The sequence below is a fragment of the Diuraphis noxia genome, unplaced genomic scaffold (genome assembly GCF_037042655.1).
Source record: "Diuraphis noxia isolate RWA-SAM2 unplaced genomic scaffold, SU_Dnox_SAM2 contig0003, whole genome shotgun sequence".
Lineage (NCBI taxonomy): Eukaryota > Metazoa > Arthropoda > Insecta > Hemiptera > Aphididae > Diuraphis > Diuraphis noxia.
The window spans coordinates 56,552,538-56,574,114 of NW_028301713.1; the positions used below are offsets into that span (position 1 = coordinate 56,552,538).

General features: G+C 26.2%; 2 protein-coding genes across 2 annotated transcripts; both read left to right on the forward strand.

Moving 5' to 3' along the window:
• Window positions 1-337: 337 nt before the first annotated feature.
• Sply (Sphingosine-1-phosphate lyase) lies at window positions 338-9,320 on the forward strand. The gene is made up of 11 exons (XM_089223843.1): window positions 338-1,056; window positions 1,363-1,534; window positions 2,538-2,753; window positions 2,821-3,029; window positions 3,102-3,338; window positions 7,371-7,580; window positions 7,674-7,809; window positions 7,886-7,988; window positions 8,327-8,473; window positions 8,809-8,929; window positions 9,008-9,320. The coding sequence occupies exons 2-11, from the start codon at window positions 1,387-1,389 to the stop codon at window positions 9,104-9,106; spliced, it is 1,626 nt and encodes a 541-aa protein (XP_089079969.1). The 5' UTR covers window positions 338-1,056; window positions 1,363-1,386; the 3' UTR covers window positions 9,107-9,320.
• Window positions 9,321-15,790: 6,470 nt separating this feature from the next.
• On the forward strand, window positions 15,791-21,393 carry icln (chloride nucleotide-sensitive channel icln). Its single transcript, XM_089223452.1, has 5 exons — window positions 15,791-16,016; window positions 16,628-17,297; window positions 18,665-18,677; window positions 18,779-19,158; window positions 19,739-21,393. The coding sequence occupies exons 2-5, from the start codon at window positions 16,707-16,709 to the stop codon at window positions 20,279-20,281; spliced, it is 1,527 nt and encodes a 508-aa protein (XP_089079578.1). The 5' UTR covers window positions 15,791-16,016; window positions 16,628-16,706; the 3' UTR covers window positions 20,282-21,393.
• The last annotated feature ends 184 nt before the right edge of the window (window positions 21,394-21,577 follow it).

Here is a 21,577-nt window from a genome sequence, read left to right on the forward strand (position 1 = left end):
TTTTCTCTCCCGCAAGATTAAAACGCCTTTGAGGACCATTGATATACTAACTATATATATATAATTTATATATGAATTACAGAGTCTGAACTCTGCAATGTATTTAAGTGGTTCCGTTGACCGTGGTGGGGCCCTAGTGGTGGAGGTGGTATGTTGCATTGTTGGCTGTTGCCTGTTGCGCAGGTGCACACAGCATAACTCAACATGGGTTGCGGTTAGCGGACTAACAGTGTAATCTGTAACTATTTAAAGTATTGAAACTACCATGACTAAACAATATAACATATAACAGTAATAGTGTAATAGAGTAGAGACAAATATAGTATTACAGTATAGCTTGGCTTCCGAAGACCGACACTCGGCAGCAAACAAACCAATTATATATTTATATTTCATATAGTCTATTGGCTAAAGGCAGTAGACTCTCTGTTTGCTGAAGATTATTATTACATAATATTATGTACTTATTTGTTTAAACGGTGTACACATTTACTCACAGTATGACTGTATGAGTCACCTCAGTCCTCAGATCACCTCGGCCGACTCACCGTTAAGTGCCGTGTACACGGTAAACCCCGACACACGTACCACACTGCGGCGGCTTACAGGCTATTTCCTGCCGCTTTCCCCCTAATTCTTCCCTCTTCGATTTTTGTACCGCGACCCAAACCCATACACATGAATCTTTGTGAGTACATGATGATTTACGATTTACACGCGTAAAAGCTAAAATGGCAAAATGGATGTTTATGAGTCATAAATTATAACTCTGTAGACACGTAACGTGTACTTCATGATAGCTATGTATGTCGTATGTAAATGTATTTTTACGATCGTTGCAGAAATATCATAAATTACCTATTGTGATTCCGCCCAGTATGAATTTGAATGTTTAGTGATTGCATTAGACAATGAATTAGGAATTTAATTAAAAAACATCGTGTGTTGTCAATAATCTATATCATAATATATTATGGCTCAATGATGATGCGTTTTGCACACGTACAAAATAATTAACAAAAAGATAAATACCGTCATCTGCAATTGTATACTTAAGTGAGTATTTTTAGTTTTAAACGTTGAACGTACATTATATTGAATAAAAATATTACTGTTTGTTAGCGACTTGTTGACGATCGCATGTTTAAACAATTAATATTACACAGTATCTAGTTACTATAAATATCTTTATTTTATCATTTCTAGTATTTATGCTTTAGTATTGAAGAATAAATAAATCAAAGTACCTATTGAAGTGTATAACGGAATTAAACAAAATAATTTATCCCATAGTGTTATACTTTTTTGACCTTTTATCAAGTTATGATTTTTGCTAATTATTTTTTTTTAAATTTTTTTTAGATCATTCCAACAACTGAGTTAACTATGGATTTGGTTAAAAATGGCATTCTATTAAGTAAAAATTCAGTTAATAATTTATTTGGACAATGTGAACCTTGGCAAGTTGCTTCTATTACAGCATCCAGTGTATTAACATCTATTTGGCTATGGAATTTTTTATTTCAAGATGAAAGCAAGTTTTTTATTTTAAATTAGACAATAAAAATAAAAATAAATTAATAAAAGTTTTAAGCAATAGACCTGGAATAACCAGGAAGTTAATCATTTAAATAATTGTAGACAGAAAATTTCCACATTTTAGTAACTTTTAAGCTTTAAAATTCTAAGTCAAAAAAATGTTTTATTCCTCATTGATAGTAATATGAATAAATTATATACTCACGTAAAAAGATTAGCTATCAAATCTATATTTACAAAAATTAGGTTAAAAAATATAATTTGGTAAATAGTTAAAAACTATTATAATAATCTTTGTCACTTAACACAAAAATAAAAGAAATAAAAGAATTCTTGATATTAGAATTTATTACTTTGATTTGTTAGTTAAGGATTTAAAAAGAAAAAATCAAATGATACTTACATGTTAGATTTAGATTTACAATTTATGCCCAGGAACCTTAAAAAATACTAATTGTTATACAGAATGTTTCAATAAGTTTTTTTTTTATTCCTCTTCCCATTGCAATTTGTAGTGCTGTTTTGTTGTGTCCAATATTAAATCATGCTTTTAAAATATTGTATCTTAATTATAATTTTTATTTTCTATTATAATATTACTAATATTAAAATATATTATACATGCTGATACAATGTGTTGTAAATTTAAGGTGATTCGGTAAATATGATCACTAATTTGTACCAAATATGGTACTTTTAATAGCCTGTTATAAACGTTTAATATATTATATTGAATTTTCTTGTTTATTTAACTATTGGCTATTATTAGAATTTTCCACTGTGATTGAAAACATTTTTAATATGTTCTTAAAGCATTCGATCTGTTTATGTTGTAAAAACATACGAACTAAATCTAGGACATACTAAGTATTTGTGCATTAAGTAATAAAATAATCAATGACACAAAAATTATATAAATACTATAAATATTTTAATAAAATCTGCACATATTTGCTTTTAAATTCAATTAACCATTACAAACTTTTGGCTATTTTTAGGTTTATACAACAGATTAAAAACATTTACATTTACTCAAATTAAAAAAATACCAAAATTCAAAAAACAAGTCGAAGAAGAAACAAAAAAAATTTCAGACCTATTTGAAAATGAAGTAATTGAAAATACTAAGAGTGAAAAATATGTGGTTGAACTCCCATCACAAGGAATTTCTCAACATGAATTAATTGAAACTGTAAATAGGTATTTAAATCTTGGTAAGAAATATACTTTTTTTTTTTTACTAAATTAGAATAAATTATTTCCAAAGTTTATCTGTTTTAGGTAAATACAATTGGAAAGAAGGGTTTATTTCTGGTGCTATATATTATTATGATGAAGAATTAATCAAATTGCTCACTGAAGTATATGGACTTGCTTCATATACAAATCCTTTACACTCAGATATATTTCCAGGAATTTGTAAGATGGAAGCAGAAGTTGTACGTTTAGTTTTAAATCTATTCCATGGAGATTCAAATAGTTGTGGAACAGTACGTTAAACGATAAAAACAAAATAGAGATTATATATAATTACAATTATTTATTTATTTTTATTCTTTAAGATGACAAGTGGTGGGACGGAATCAATTGTTATGGCATGTAAGGCTTATAGAGATTTTGGAAGAAATGAATTTGGTATTAAAAAGGGTGAAATAATTGTTCCGCGATCTGCACACCCTGCTTTTGACAAAGCTGCTGCTTACTTTGGTATTAAAATTATACACATAAGTTTACATCCTGATACTTTTACAGTAAATTTAAAAAAGATGGAAAATGCAATAACTAAGAATACAATACTGGTAAGCAAATTTTTTGTTACCTATTTTCAAAATAGAAATATCAAAAATAATATTATAATGAATAATTTAATAACTTAATAAATTATGATTAGGAAGAATAAGGGTAGCATTTAAAGTTTTAATTTATAATATAAGTAAATAAATGGTTAGTTCTGTATACTATTTCAGGAGGGGTGTAAGTTCAGTTTTTTATTTTGGTGTTAAAATGTTTGCAAATCTTTTAAAGTACCAGGCCACAATTATGGGCCATTTTTCCAGTAAGGAAGATGGGAGATGAGAGAAAATATCTCTTCTCTCTTTTTATTTGCCTTTGCTACCAACTATATGACATGGGGTCAGCAACCACTGTCCTACAGCTCCACAGCACTGTGTAATAGTTATTTTTTGAAATGTTGTATATTGTGACCAAATGAAACTTGTATTCAAATTCAAAATCATAAATTATTACGTTTTACTTTCTATAAACCAGTTTTTTTCATCATTATCATATTAATAACTCATGAATTTATTAGATTTCACTATGTAACAAATAAAAATAGTAAAATTAAAACATATTTTAGTATAGCCTATAATCTAGAGGTACATAAGTGATAATGAAATTGTTGTAAGGTTTAAAAACTAAAACTGTATATTTAAGATTAATATAATGAAAAAATATCTTCATAATTTCCATTTTATCGTTAAAGTTTTTCAATAAATTAAATTAAATCATTTAAAATTCATACACAAAAGCGGGTAAGTTGTGGATGTCACTCTGCTGTACAGTAGGTTACAAGTAGGTTACTGTAATTGATAGAATTAAATTTGAATCTAATGATATTATATCATTGTGTACAAAAAATTATTCTGAACGGAGACGGTCAATCTGTCTAGGATATATTATAGATTATATGAAAGTTTTCAAATCTTAGATTAAAAAAATTTTTTTATGAATTTCTAGCTTAAAATAATTTGAAATTTCTGTGATTTTTACATATTTTGTCAAAACTCAAACTTTGAATGCTTATAAAAAAAAAAATGGTGAAAATGTATTTATTTTATTTTTCAACTGCTATTCTAACAATATGTTAGATGTGCTGAATTTTCAAGCTTTTCTACTCAACAAATAAATTGTTATCAATATTTATAGAAAAAAAAACTAAAATAAATGAAAAATGAAAATGTCAGTAAACAGCTCAAAACAAAGAAAAATATTTTGAAAATTTATCAAATATAGAAAATGCCTATATAAACATTTAGTGAATATTTCAAGTATCAGCAGTCTTTTGTTTATACCTAAATGAGAAATCTAGTGAAAATACAATGTTGTAAGAATTTAAATTTCAAAGCTCATAACAATTCAATTCGAATTTCTGGTTTTTTGTGATAAGATTGACAAGCTTGTAAGGAATCTTGCATTCAATTTTCAAACCTTAGATTTAAAAAGATAATTTTTTTATGAATTTCTAACTTAAAATAATTTGCGAATTTCTGTGATTTTATGTATTTTGTCAAAATTTAAATTTGAATGCTTAAAAAAAAAAATAGTGACTACCTATTAATTTATTTTATTTTTCAGCTGCTAGTGTAATAATATGTTAGGAGTCTTGTATTAAATTTTCAAGCATTTCTACCCAAAAAATACATTTTGATCGATATTAATTTAAAAAAATTAATAATGATTGAAAATTGCATATGCCTATAAATAGTTCAACTTAAGTCGAAGTTTTTTGAAAATGTTATGGTATATAGAAAATTCTTATATAAACATGTCATGTATGTCATTTGTTTTAAAATTACATCAAAAACCATAATCGATTTTGTCGAAAATTGATTGTTCTTAAAAATTCCCGTTTTTCCCTTAATTTTTTCGTTTTTTTATCCCAATTATTAAGAAAAATATTGGGAATATTTTACTTTTGACCCCCTCAATGTACCATCTAGATTCACTTTTTGATTGAACGAGGTACTGAAGTTGAAAATCGAAGCATTTTTTCTGCCCCAAAATGTTATGACAGACACAAAGAAAAAAGAAAAAAAGCGGGTAAGTCGTGTATGTCGCTCTGCTGTACAGTAGGTTACAAGTGGGTTACTGTAATGGTTGGAATTAAATTTGAATCCAATGATATTATATCATTGTATACAAAAAACGATTCTGAGCGAAGACGGTTTATCTGTCTAGGATATATTATAGATTATTAAAAATGTTCACATCTTAGATTTAAAAAGAAAATTTTTTATGAATTTCTAGCATAAAATAATTTACGAATTTTCGTGATTTTTACATAATATGTTGTAAAAATTCAAACTTTGAATGCTTATAAAAAAAATTGTGACTATGTATTCCTTTTATTTTGCAACTGCTATTGTAAAAATATGTTAGGAGCCTTGTATTAAATTTTCAAATCTTAGATATAAAAGGAAAATTTTTTATGAATTTCTAGCATAAAATAATTTACGAATTTTCGTGATGTTTACATAATATGTTGTAAAAATTCAAACTTTGAATGCTTATAAAAAAAAATGTGACTATGTATTTCTTTTATTTTTCAACTTCTATTGTAAAAATATGTTAGGAGCCTTGTATTAAATTTTCAAATCTTAGAATTAAAAAGAAAAACTTTTATGAATTTCTATCTAAGATAATTTGAACATTGCCGTAATTTTTACGTATTTAGTCAAAATTTGAACTTTAAATGCTTATAAAAAAAAATCGTGCCTACGAATTTTTAATATTTTTAACTTCTATTGTTACAATGTGTTAGAAGCCTTGTATTAAATTTTCAAGCTTTTCTACCGAACAAATAAATTTTTATCGATATTTATAGAATAAAAAACTAAAAAAGTTGAAAAATTAAAATGTCAGTAAACAGCTCAAAACAAATCTAAATATTTTGAAAAATTTATCAAATATATAAAACGCCTATATAAACATTCAGTCAAAATTTCAAGTATCTGCGGTAATTTGTTTTAGAGTTACACCAAAATAAGGAAATCGCTAAAAGTGAAAATCCAATGTTGTAAAAATTTAAATTTCAAATGCTCATAAAAATTTAATTTGAATTTCCGGTGGAATTTTTATTTGTGATAAAGATTGAAAAACTTGTAAGGAATCTTGTATTAAATTTTCAAATCTTAGATTTCAAAAGAAAATTTTTTATGAATTTCTAGCTTAAAATAATTTGTGAATTTTCGTGATTTTTACGTATTTTGTCAAAATTCAAACTTTGAATGCTTATAAAAAAAAATTGTGACTATGAATTTCTTTTATTTTTCAACTGCTATTGTAACAATATGTTAAGAGCCTTGTATTAAATTTTCAAGCTTTTCTGCCAAACAAATAAATTTTTATCGATATTAATTTTAAAAAAACTAATAATGATCGAAAAATTGAAATGCCTAATGTTATGGTATATAGAAAATTCTTATATAAACATTAGGTGAAAATTTCATGTATATATGGTCATTTGTTTTAAAGTTACATCAAAAACCAAAATCGATTTTGTCGAAAAATGAGTGTGCGTAAAATTTCCCGTTTTTCCATTAATTTTTAGTTTGTTTTTCTCAATTATTTAGAAAAGTATTAAGAATTTTTTAATTTTTACCCTCCAAAGTACCAACTAGATTCACTTTCTGATCGAACGAGGTACTGAAGTAAAAAATCGAAGCATTTTTACTGCCCCAAAACGTGATGACAGACACAAAAAAAAAAAAACACACATCATGGTAAAATCAATACATTCATCGCTCCGCTCAGAATCTAAAACACACATCATGGTAAAACCAATATATTCCTTGCTCCGCTCAGAATCTAAAATCTAATTAATGTTTTATAAGATTTTCAAATTTTGATATATCACCTTAATATAACTTACAAGTATACAATCATTTTTAATAGATAAAATATTTTACACAAATCAATTTTAAATGGTTTGTGATTTGAATTTTTAAATATTTATAATTTTAATCAATTATTGTATTTATATTTCTTATAATTGATAAAAATAAAATATACTATTGTTAATTATAAGTAATTATATACTATACTTACAGCTAGTTGGATCATTTCCTAATTTCCCATATGGAACATCAGATGATATAGAAGCAATATCAGCTTTAGGTCTTAAATATAATATTCCAGTCCACGTTGATTGTTGTTTAGGTGGTTTCATAGCAGCATTTATGCCACAAGCTGGTTTTCCATTACCTCCATTTGACTTCATTTTGCCTGGTGTTACAAGTATATCTGCTGATACACATAAGGTATTTTTTTAAATTATAATTATCTATTACTAAATTAAAATAAAGTACTAAATTCAATTTTTTTACATTTTATCACCCTAAATCATTCATTAGTATGGATATGCTCCTAAAGGTTCATCAGTTATATTGTATTCTGACAAAAAATATAGACATAACCAATATTATGTATGTACAGAATGGCCTGGCGGTCATTATGGATCACCAACTGTTAGTGGATCAAGGTCTGGGGGTAATTATATTAATCTACATAAGAAAGATTTTCAAAAAATGTGAACTGCTTTATTTCTAATCTTACAATTTAACAGGTATAATTGCTGCATGCTGGGCCACATTAATGTATTTTGGTATGGATGGCTATATTACTTCTACAAAGGAAGTCATGGATACTAAAGTATTTATCGAAGAACAGTAAGTATTAAAAATTAATCTGTAACTTAGTTGTGTTATTATTCAATATTTATACCAATTTTGTAGACAATCAAATATTAGAATCATTAGATTATTGATAAGTGATACCTTTTATAGTAGAATCTTTTCTTCTTAGTATATCTATAAATCTATTACAGTATTACCTAATACTTTAAGACCATAAAAAGATTAATTCTAAATAATACAGTCTTCCACAATTACTGCATTCGCAAAAAAAAATTTATTTTATTTTATAGTTTAATTCATCAAATATTTCTTATTTATATCTTTTAGTGTTTTTGATGCGAAAATTAAATAATTTGTTTTTTTATTTTCAGATTACGTAGTATGAAAGGTATTTTCATTTTTGGAAAGCCTACTACATCTGTAATAGCAATAGGTTCTGATGATTTTAATATTTATCGATTATCTGATGCATTAAATTCGAGAGGTTGGAATTTAAATACTTTACAATTTCCGATTGGGTAAGACATATTAGAAAAGTATTAGCTTAAAAGATAATATGTAAATTATATAATGTGATTTTTTAGTTAATACTACTTGACCAGATTACATTTGATTTTTAATTTTATTTGGATCTTTACTTGTTTATACTATGGATTTAGATAATATATAGTATCTATATCCGTGGTTTATACTAACTTATATATACATTTGTCGCAACAATTAAAACTTTCACCACATTCAGAATCTTTAGTTTTTCAAAAAAATTGCATTCAATCCAATGTAATCTTGCCAAAAAATTTGATGTCATTTGAAAAAATTATTAAACTATAATAATCAATCTGATTATTTATAGGATTCATATTTGCATTACACATTTGCATACAAAACCTGGTGTAGCTTCATTATTTATTGAAGATTTAAGACTTGAATTAATTGAAATATTAAAAACTCCTAATGTTGAACTCACTGGAAAAGTAAAGAATATAACTTATTATGATATATAATAATAATAGTTTTTTTTTAATTTAACATTGAGTATTGTGATTTTATAGATGGCTATGTATGGAATGTCTGCCACATTGCCAGATAGAACTATAGTTGGTGACATCACAAGATATTTTATAGATGCTATGTATTATACTCCAAAATAATACATTTCATATGTAGGTATAAGTATAATTACTTATTTCTTATATTTAATATTATGTTCAATAATTAGTATTCAAATACAATGGACTTAAATTGTAAAATACCTTTTTATTAAAATTTATATTTTTGGCATTAAAAACTAATTGACTAAAAAATATATTTTATGCATATTTACTAATTCGTGGCATCTAATATACAGCATTTTATTTCTTGCTATTTATTGGGTTTTTTTTTTTTTTTTTTTCATAATATTTCAATTTTATGCAAGTATGAGTGTATATGAATTAAAATATATAAAAATGGTGAAAATATCACAGAATAATTGATACATTATAAAAATTCCAATATACAATTATTACAGATAATGTTCTAGTTAACTTCATATTTGATAATAGGTCAATTAATTTTAGATTCTGAGCGAAGCGATGAATGTATTGATTTTACCATGATGTGTGTTTTTATTTTTTATTTTTATTTTTTTGTGTCTGTCATCACGTTTTGGGGCAGTAAAAATGCTTCGATTTTCAATTTCAGTACCTCGTTCAATCAAAAAGTGAATCTAGATGGTACATTGAGGGGGTCAAAAGTAAAATATTCCCAATATTTTTCTAAATAGTAAATAATCGAGAAAAACAAACTAAAAATTAAGGGAAAAACGGGAAATTTTACGCACACTCATTTTTCGACAAAATCGATTTTGGTTTTTGATGTAACTTTAAAACCAATGACATAAATGACATGTTTATATAAGAATTTTCTATATACCATAACATTTTCAAAAAACTTCGACTTGAGTTGAACTATTTATAGGCATATGCAATTTTCAATCATTATTAATTTTTTTAAATTAATATCGATCAAAATGTATTTTTTGGGTAGAAATGCTTGAAAATTTAATACAAGACTCCTAACATATTATTACACTAGCAGTTGCAAAATAAAAGGAATACATAGTCACAATTTTTTTTATAAGCATTCAAAGTTTGAATTTTGACAACATATTATGTAAAAATCACGAAAATTCAGAAATTATTTTATGCTAGAAATTCATAAAAAATTTCCTTTTATATCTAAGATTTGAAAATTTAATACAAGGCTCATTATATATTTTTACAATAGCAATTGAAAAATAAAAGAAATATATAGTCACAATTTTTTTTTATAAGCATTTAAAGTTCGAATTTTGACTAAGTACGTAAAAATTACGGCAATGTTCAAACTATCTTAGATAGAAATTCATAAAAGTTATCCTTTTAAATTCTAAGATTTGAAAATTTAATACAAGGCTCCTAACATATTTTTACAATAGCAGTTGCAAAATAAAAGGAATACATAGTCACAATTTTTTTTTTAAGCATTCAAAGTTTGAGTTTTGACAACATATTATGTAAAAATCACGAAAATTCAGAAATTATTTTAAGCTTGAAATTCATAAAAAAATTTCCTTTTATATCTAAGATTTGAAAATTTTTAATAATCTATAATATATCCTAGACAGATAAATCGTCTTCGCTCAGAATCGTTTTTCGTATACAATGATACCTATCATTGCATTCAAATTTAATCCCATCCATTACAGTAACCTACTGTACAGCAGAGCTACATCCACGACTTACCCGCTTTTTAATATTAACTATTAAAGATATAATAACACTACACAAGATTGGTTTTGCTGATTTCAAATTTACTATGTTGGACGTTGGTTAGAAAGTATAACAAATAGCCTGCTGGCTTCACCGCCAAATAGTCTTACTCGGGCCCTTGGTGATGTCCCTATACTGATTAAGTCACCATACATTGCACATCTATACATGAGCTATGGAAGCTGGAATGGGATTCTCTACTATAGAGTCTTATGCTTTAGGTTATAGGTCATTATTTAAAAACATCCCTATTCAACCATGGTTTCAATCCCTAAAGATGAGCCCCGTTGCCATAATTAAATTCACCAGATTTCGCACGGGCCACAGCCTACTCCACACCACTCGTTTAAATTGGGACTCAGCAGTAGCACGTATTGTCTCCTACCCAACTGTGGTGGAGAATACTGTGACTTCCAACACCTACTTACAAACTGTCCATCTCTCTCCATCCAAAGACCTCAGCTAGAGAATCTCTTTTCCAACTCTGGTATTAATATTTCCCACATTTTTGCTCTTTCAACCGATAATGTTAAAATAATAAAACATAGGTACGCTACATTTTATTCCGTAATCAGGACTCCGAAATTAAGAGTGTGAGCTTTACCAACTATATTATTTCAGATAAATGTATATAATTGTCGAGATATCATAATGTAACGTTAAAATCTCATTGATAAAAAAAAAAAAAAAAAATAGCCTGAATTTAATTTGTTGTTGTTTTTGTACAATCTAAAAATAGACCTTAAGAATTTCAAGCATCCATGATTGAAATTTTTTACAAATTAAATAAAACCTTTATCCTTTGTTGGAATATATAATTTAGGTTAAATTTGAACTATGATATCTATGAAAAAAATTATAAAAAATATTTTATATTTTTTGATTCCAATATAAACTACTTACGACTAACCTTGCTTCAAATTTTCAAGCTCATCAGCAGATAAAATTTAAAAATTTTTAAAATGTTTGACTAAAAATTAATCAATTTCATAATAATAATTATTACAGGAATAAAATTTTACCACTCAATATCAATGCAACAACAACCCTCACATGTTTGTGCGGTTTATACTATCATATTTTCCTACATTTGAAAAAGTTTTAAGAAATAAAAACATAATGCACACATCGGTTTTATACTAAAATATTATCAATTTTGTATTACCATGGACAATAAACATACCTATCAAATATAATATATTAGTGACAAAGAAGTAATCAATTAATCATCAAAAAAAAAATTCTATTTTTACCATAAACTATTGTTTAATTCAGGGACGTCATTTTTTTTTTGCTACACTCGAAAATTTCAAATCTTTATAAATCCCAACAAATCCAGTGGCGTCATTTTGGGGGGGGGGGAGCAAGGTGGGCATTTGCCCCCCCCCCTCCTTGTCATTAGCGGGCTACTATCGGGCCGGTCGACTTGGCCGGCCCGGGCATGGTATATGGTGCTAGTTTTGGGCCACAAGCCCGCAAAAATGATTCATAACATTCATGTCATTGCTAAATAGAATATAACCATGATTCGTGGCTCCTACTAACACGTAAATAATTATAAGGTATCTGACATCTGTATTCTGTATGTGCAGTGGTGGACTGGACGACTGGGATACCGGGTTTCCCGCCTTCCCTGTAGGCCGCTACTCGTATAAAATATTTAATATGTAAGATGTAAGGAGGCTGTTTGTACTGAGATAAAAATGTTATTGTTAGCGAGTGGTTTTTTTTTTTTAAATTATGGCCTATAGGCCGGTCAAAATTTTTGCCCCCCCCCCCTTTCAAAACCTGAAATGACGCCACTGAACAAATCCTAATTAATAATCTCATGTAATATAAATATGAGTACTTATTTTTTTCTTCTAAATACCATGAAACAATTAAAATTATTTTTACCTAAGAAATTAACACAACGGAGGGAATTTCAAAAAGTTAATGAAATAGTTAATATTAATAATTTCTGTAAATTATAATGCATAAGAAGTATTGTTAAAAAAAACATAAATTTCAGAAATAAGTTTCCTAAAAATACATATTTAAACTATGTTATTCCGTAATGTGTACCGAATAATAAAATAAAACAATTCATAAATAGTTAATAGTTAATCACTCAGATGAAAATAATTTTGATTGTTTCATGGCGTTTAGAAGAAAAAAATAAGTACGTAGGTACTGTTAAATAAAAAAAATATTAATTAGGTAAATTAATTTTTTTTTAAATTCTGCTTAGCTCTAGTTTCGCCAATTTGGGTTTAGAACAAAAGTTGAAACATCAATAGGCATGAAAAAAATCGATGAATCCAAGCATGGATTCAAAATAGGGGTTACCACTTAAAATAGTTTCAGTTTTGTTGGGCATGCGCAAGATTTATGATTTAAAAAAATTGTGAGTCATAAGAATATACGATCATTTAGTCTAGTTTAATGTCATGCAAACAGAATTGAAGAATATTTACAATGGTATTTACACATGGTATTGGTATAGGTATCGTATATAATATATTCATGTAACCGTTTAGGTGCAGTGAAACCGAAAATAACATTGAAAGCCGGAAGGCATAATAAATTAATAAGTGTTGATTTGTGTCTTCTTACGTCTTGATTAAAAAGACTAATTTAGATGTTTTCTAAGAGATAAGACCAGTGATGTAGTCGTAATTTTTTTAGTGAGTATACGCTTAAATGTGTTTGATATGTAAAGGTGGGGGCTTCGCCCCCCACACCCCCCTATATATCCTTCGTTACTATTATATTTATATTTTAGTTGCATTTGCATACGTATAATATGTATGCTAAAATATGAAAGTAATGTGCTAACTCGAAGCTTATTTTTGTCTGGTTCCATATTTAATGATTAATATAATGGTTAATCAGTCAAATATGTAATAAAAGTTAGAAAAATACAAGACATGCACAAATATGAAATAATTATTGTAACTGGTGGTCTAAGCCGGGCGTGGTTGTTCTGTAGTATCTTATCAGTTAGGTACATACTTACATAGTTACATATTATAATACGTTTTCCCACAATGTTTATAATTAACTCTATGGCCAGGAGGGCGATTGTAAACTCTCCCGGATTTAGTCCAATACTACCTGAAGGGAACATGTAAACTCTCCAGGGTCTAGTTCAGTACTACTAAGCTAGCTGGGGAGCATGGGGTATTATTCGTGGCTACCATTGAATTGGCTCCCAATTTTGGGTAAATATAAATTCGATCTTTGAATTGGCTCCTGAAAAATGTATATTTAAATTGGCTCCTTAAATTGTTAAATATTATTTTTTAACCAGGGATTCTCATATTATAGGCGTTTACTTTTACGATGTAAAATCCAAATATATTCAACTTTTTATATATATTATATAGTACTCAATCTGATACAAAAATTATTATAATTATAGACCCCGAAGAATAGTCTAATATAATATTTTTGTTTAACTTATTGATTTTTATGTATAAATTTTATAATGACGCACTTTGCTAAAATACTGACTGTTTTTTTAATTTTTAATTTATATAATATACATAAATATTATAATGACGCACTTCGGTAAAATATTTTCCGTTTTTTAAATTTTTTAATATAATTTTGTGTAACGATATAAAATATACATAGACCTTATACTTATATACCTTATGAGTATAAGGTCTATGAAAATATATGAATTACGAATTATACGTACTTTAAATTATTAACATATTGGCAATCAATACATTTTTGAAAAAAAAACGGTAGGGAGCCAATTCAAAGGTACTTAGTAAGGGTAAAATATTGACTAACAAGGGGATCCAATTCAATTGCTCCGTTATTCGTTTTACACAGTTAGAATTGGTTGAGCCATTGAAGTCGATATCGTTTTAAATATTTAAATTAAAAATACTTTAACGGTAATTAAATATTTAAATGACAAATACAGGTTAACACAAGATAAATACAGATTAAATACGGTAATACAATTCATAATAAAAATCATAATCACAATCTCTGCAGTGTAAGGTGTAACTAATTCATAGGGTAGCAATAACATTTTAAATAACTCGGGAGAGTTTGCACATTTCTTTCAGGTAAACATAATATTTACCCGGGAGAGTTTACTAATTTTAAAAATCGGGAGAGTTTACCACCGCCCGGCCAAGATACCAGCGGCTATATTGTATAGGTAATAGATATTAATGTCTAATTACAGTGTAATTCATTCATATATACTAAAATACCTTTAGTATAACAACTGTATAAGCAACTGTTTTCATTAGGGAAACCGTCAAATCGATAAGGTTTGTACATTTAAAAAAAAATTATTTATCAAATTGGTTTATAGAATAAATGCATTTCCATACGCGTATACCCGCGTATCATGTGTTATTCTATAAGTATACGCACTTACAGAAAAACAGAGAAGTGGTTATACGCCGTATACCCGCGTATACGCCCCACTACACCACTGGATAAGACCTAACTAGTATTAAATATTCAGAGAACGTTACGCCCGCATGCGTTTCTTTTGGAAATAAGGATAAGGAAATTGTAACTTGTAAGTTCTATATCCCTTTAACTTAGTTATGTTATTGGATGAAATTGGCCCAATATATTATTTAATTTTAAAAAATAGGTTTTTAATATTTAATTTTAAACGAGTTATTTCAAGATGAACACGAATTTACAATTTTAAATTACTTATAAATTTGATTATATGTTCAAAACATACAATTTGCTGTTATATATAAATATATTCTATATATTATCTGTAGTTATCAAAGACCTATTTTGCTAGTTTGTATGACTATAATTGTAATGCGTTTGTAAGACAGACTGACAGAGCCAACAAATATGGCATAAACATTATTTTATTTATAATGCATAATATTTTATACAAGTTTATAACAAAATCCAATTTAAATAAATTCAAGGAAAAGAAACCTGTTAATTTCTAAAAGAATGCCCAGATAGCGAAAATTGAAATTAACAATTATATTCTTAATATGGTCAAACTGTTTCGAGTGTAAACAAGTCATGAACCAACCTTATTACAATGTCTTGCTGGTCACTGACTGGGTATACTTTATAATGCTATTGAGGTGGTATTCCGTATATCCTATATCTACCTATTCAATGTTTTAATGTATCATATTATCCGTCACATTGCTCTTGAACTTGATTTTGTCGTAGTAAAACTGTGTCCGGCGTTATTCATTAGTTCTTTTTATTTTAAATATTCTTTCCTCATTTTACGGTGTACACGTTTGTTCATATTGTATTATTATCTCAGGTAAGAAACATTATGGTTGCTATCCAAATTTATTTACTAAATCCATATTAGTTATTTCGTTATAAACGTGGCTCTTAAAAATACCGCCATAGCTGTTCGTTTTGCCATGTCGCTGACAGAAGTTAAGGAACGTATTAAATTTATTTTTGTTCAATAGAGGTTTCTCATTAGGTCATACTGCATTGTAAATTTTAACTAATTAGTAATTACAATTATATATATTTTTATATTATAATTGTTATTATTGTTATTAATAATTGTATATTGAAATGACCATTTTCTTTTAATTCTTTTATTTATTTACCTACCGTCGAAAATAGTTTTTATACACATTATACATAATAAAGAAACATACATTTTTTCTCTTATAAAGTCTCTTAAATTGTCTCAAACAATTTTATATTTTGAATATAGTATAAATAATTGAATTTCTCGGTGAACTATGCCAGTTTCAAACATAAATATAGATTTCTTCAACTAATTCACTCAATGTAATACATAATATATGAATTACAAGGTTTCACAATGTTTGTACCAGTAATGTTTAAATGTTTAGTTGTTAATTGTTATCTTTCTATTTAGGCTTAGGCTATTTTTTTTATGTTTTTCAGTGTCAAGCCAGTATCTATATTATTAATTATATAGTTTCCATATAAAAGTAATAAATAATAATATAAACATAGAATTAAAATGGATACTCTTGCTAGTTTTAATGAAGAAGATGAATCAATTCAGCACTGTGAACCCAATATTACATTTATAGTTGACGAGGCTACATTTGGAAAAGGCACTCTGTATGTTGCTGAGAGTAAACTTTTTTGGAAAAATGATGCAACTAATCAAATAGTTAGTGTTGATTACAGTTCCATGTGTGTATTTGGTACAAGTAATCATCCAGTAGTACATGAAAAACCTTGTTTGCAAATAATAGTTGATTTCGCTTATAAACCTACTGATAGTATCCAACCTGAAAATGGATTCAACCTAAATGGTGAAAATCATATTAATGAAAATGCTAATGATTCTGATGACAGTAATGGAGTTGATGAAAATGAAGACGAGGAAGAAGGAGCAATGAAATCTAAAATAAAACTAGTGCCTGACACCCCAGAATGTCTGAATGAAATATATGGAGCATTTACACGTGTCCAGCCATTGCATAATACTAATAATCCAAATAGTGAAGAAGAAGAAGATGATGATGATGATGGTTTTTATTATAATGAAAATGATGAATTTGAAGACTATGATGAAGATGATGCTGAACAAATACTAAGAAATTAGAGCTTTCTAATTTAATGTTTCACACATTTAATTATTATTTTCATATTATATTCTCATAGGACCTTTTTATTTTAGTATAATTTCATATATTTTCCATTAATAATTAACTGGTTTTTGTCAACGTGATTTGTAGTTTATTATTACTCAATATTTATCATTTATCTATTTCATTAAAATTAATTTTCGAATATTTCCTTATATTTTATTCAAATTAATTAATGTATTTGGGAATGTTCATAGATTATCATCCTAAAACTTATACTGTTTTATTTAATACTAGAAATAATTCGGTTATACCTAAATGTTAAAAGTTTATAATTGCATAAACAATTTTGTTTAAAAATTATATTTTTATCTGTTCTTTTAGTTTTTAAAAATATAAATAATTTAAAGTAAAATAATTACTACAATTTGTACTTACACACACTTATAAGATATTTGATACTTTACCTAATAAATATTTCCTATTTTAAATATCTCTCTGTATATTATTTTTTCAAATTTTCTTCAAACATTTGCCATTTTTAATTATACATTTATATTAGGTTCTTGAAGTTAAGTTCCTATGGAATAACCAAATGTGACTTATGTTAGTCATTCACTTTATATGCATTTAGTGATAGATTGTTTCATATGAAATGTAGTTGATGATAACAATAAAAAATATTAAATTAGGAAAATCTTTTTTGATAAATAGTTTTTCTGTTTGCTTATAAAAAGCTGATTATGAGAAACTAATATCATTATGAAAACTAGTACTACTTTTCTGTGTTTGGTATAAGATATTTTACTTATTGAATGAATTTAAATTTCAAGCTAATGTGGAAATAACAAAATTAAACAATTAAATTTAATTTTAACTATTATATTATTAATAATACTGATTTTAAATTGTACCTGTACACTAAAGCTTATTTTACAAAATATTGATGGGTTGTAAAATTCTAAAGAAATTAAATAAAAATAATGGAATACTTAGGTACAATCTAAAAAATGTATTTGTAGACATTAAGTAAATTTGAAAACACACGTGTTAACACAAATTTTAATCCTATAGGTTTAAATGTAATCATTAATGACTCAAATATTTATTTAATTTGGCAGTTTTATTTATGCTTTTTTAATTTTCATTAGGCTTCCATGAATTCATTTTTTCATTTTATTATATTGCACGAACTTGTTTATAAGCGTTAAAAATTGCATAGACATATAATGTGTGGTGAAAATGCCTAATTCATTTCTACATTTAATTCTTTAAAAAAATAACTATAAAATTGAAACAAATTAAATTTAAAAAATCTATCCTTTTAAAAACTCTTACATCCACCATAAAACTGTTTAATTATACATGTTTTTTATGATAGATTGAAGACATCAGTTATTTACTGTAGGAATTGCTTTTCCAGTTAAACAATTTTTAAATGAATGAATATTTTCAATTATCTTATTTAAATGATTAATTGTTTTTTTGATTTTAGAAGAAAAGAAAATGACCGAAGCTGTGGTGAGTGGAAAAGATACCCGTTGTTTATTCATTAATAACGGAGATGATTTGTTGACTTTAAAAAAAGTTGTATCTAAAAAAACTGACAAAGACGATGACAAACAAAAACTTAATAAATCTGTGGAAACCAATGGCAGTGAATTAAATGGAAACCACAATAAAACTGATAGTATAAATTTTGATGTCGATAATACATCATCATTAGAACCAAATTTAGAAATGGATAGTGATACAGATCGTAATATTACTATCGGTTCAATTTGTACCCAAGAAGATCGAGAATCAGAAACTATTGATATTTCTAATGAAAATTCAAATGAAGCCGATGCAAAAAATGGTGAAAAAGATATTCAAGTATGTTAAAATTATATGGAATATAATAATTTTTTAAAATTTAAATCATCTCCTTTATAATTTTAGATTATATTTAATATCTTAAAAAATTGACAAACCATTAATGCCAAGTAATCGGCTTATTTTATCAAAATACAGGAAATAATAAAAACAATTTTATTCATACAAAATATTGTCTTCGATTCAGATGTTTTAATATATTTTGTATAACAGTGGTTTTAGGGAGAGTATAGTACGCTTCACTTTTTATAATTTATATTTTCCATCACTTCCCTTATTTTTAGCTACTTCAAACACTGGCCATTCTATGATTAAACACGTTTTAAGTATATTTTTGAATAATAAACAGTTGATCTTTTTTTATGATGACCAGTTTCATATTTGTTTTAAATATTCTTTACAATAAAGTTATAATAAAGATTAATTTGGTGATCTATATTGGTATAACTCAGTTTATTTATTAAATTAGGTATATATTTCATAAGTTAAATAACATAACCTGACAATTATTTTACTTTTATGATATTATATTAATTTGTTATTCAAAAAGAAAAATCTCAAATAGAAAATTATTTTTCAGGTGAATTCTATCAAAAGTCTAGATATTCCATATTCTCCAAGTGATTCTTTATATGATAATGATTCACAGGATTTGGAAGATGTTGATTTAGAATTAGATAATATTGAGTCACCTGCCCCTTACTTCAATATATCAGCAAGGGCACCATTACATTCTTTTAAGGATTTAGATACTACATTTGAGGATGATATTTTATTACTAGAAAAAGAAGTATCAAATAATGAACGGAAAAGAAAAATTGAAGATTTGGAAGAGCAAGAACAGAAGTCTACTAAAATAATTAAATTGTGGAACTTGATGAAATATCCTTTTCAAAAAATAACATATGGTACTTCAATAAGTGAAGATAAATCAAATATTTCTACAGCCGAGATCGTAGTTGAAAAAGAGAATTCAATAGAACCCGAGATGACTGTTTGTGAAAATAACAGTGATGATGCAAAAATTGAAGAAAATAACACACAAAATAACTTTGAGGCAGGTGAAGAAACTGAGGAAACTTCAACAAATGTGAATACACAAAAATTTTGTTACATAATGTAACAATAGCAGAAGATATAAATTAATTATTGTAATATTCTTGTTTTAAAGAAGTCTATGTTCATATTAATCAAATACCATGTTGAATATTTTGGTTTTATTGTCCCAATTGGTCAAGTAAAACATGTCCTCCCCTTTTCATCCTAAATTTGATTGTTTTTAATTTTATTTCTTGAACCATTAAATTAAAGATGACTTTTTAAGTGTTTAAAATAACTATGGTAGATTTTTCATTGTAATTTTTTAATTTGATGAATATATCTATAACAATATAGTTATTTATATTCTAATAAAAATGTAACTGTTTTTATCTTGCATATTTAATGCAGTATTATGTTCCAAATTAGTTAAATATCAATAACTATTAATAAATTTATGTTAAATCATACTAAGTATTATTTATTAAAAATAACTTATTTTATATGTGCTGAAATATAACATACAATATTTTACTTATTACTTATGTTATTGTTTTATTGGTAAAGGCAGTTATTTTTTATTGTATTTGATTTTTTTTTTTTTTTTCCAAAGAACCATAGAAAAATTGATATGAATATTTATCTTTAGGATTAACAACTAGCGTTAAGAGAGAAGTATTAGTAGTAATATATTATAAATTACAATATATAGTAAATTTGGTTGAATTGTAGTAGTTATAAAAAGTTATTGAATATTCAGTTTTTGAATATTCATTACTCTTTTTCTGTAAATTTAAAATATGTAAAATTGTGTTTTTGGTTTGCATTTAAAATTATTTAGTTAAAAAAATTTTTAATTTACCTTGTTTTTGTTATTAAGTTTATTTTGACAAAGCCTTAAAAGTAATTTTTCATGTTTTTATTATTCATAAGTATCCAACTAAGAAAGAATACTACTTATTATTTTAGCATACTTTTTAAGTACATCCAATATTATGACTAGAATATTTACACTTTTTATGTTGTAATTAACATGACCGAGCGTGATAAACATAAAATATCCCTTAATGTGGAATATGGTGTAACGAGTTCACAGTTTGGTATTTAAAGAGAATGTTAGATAAGTTTTTCAATAAGCCGTGTATTTTATTATTATTTTTAAGAACCTTGTATACAAATAAAAGAAATAGAAATATTTTTATGGTGTATTATTTTTATAAGTCTTATATTTATTTATAGTGTAAATTTATTAACTTGATAAGTACGAGATACTCTGTTAATAAAGTAATACTTTCTATACAATGAAAAAATATACTGATTTATGCTCATAGGCATCTGACGTCTATGTTTATTCAGAAACATATTATGTACTGATGGTTGC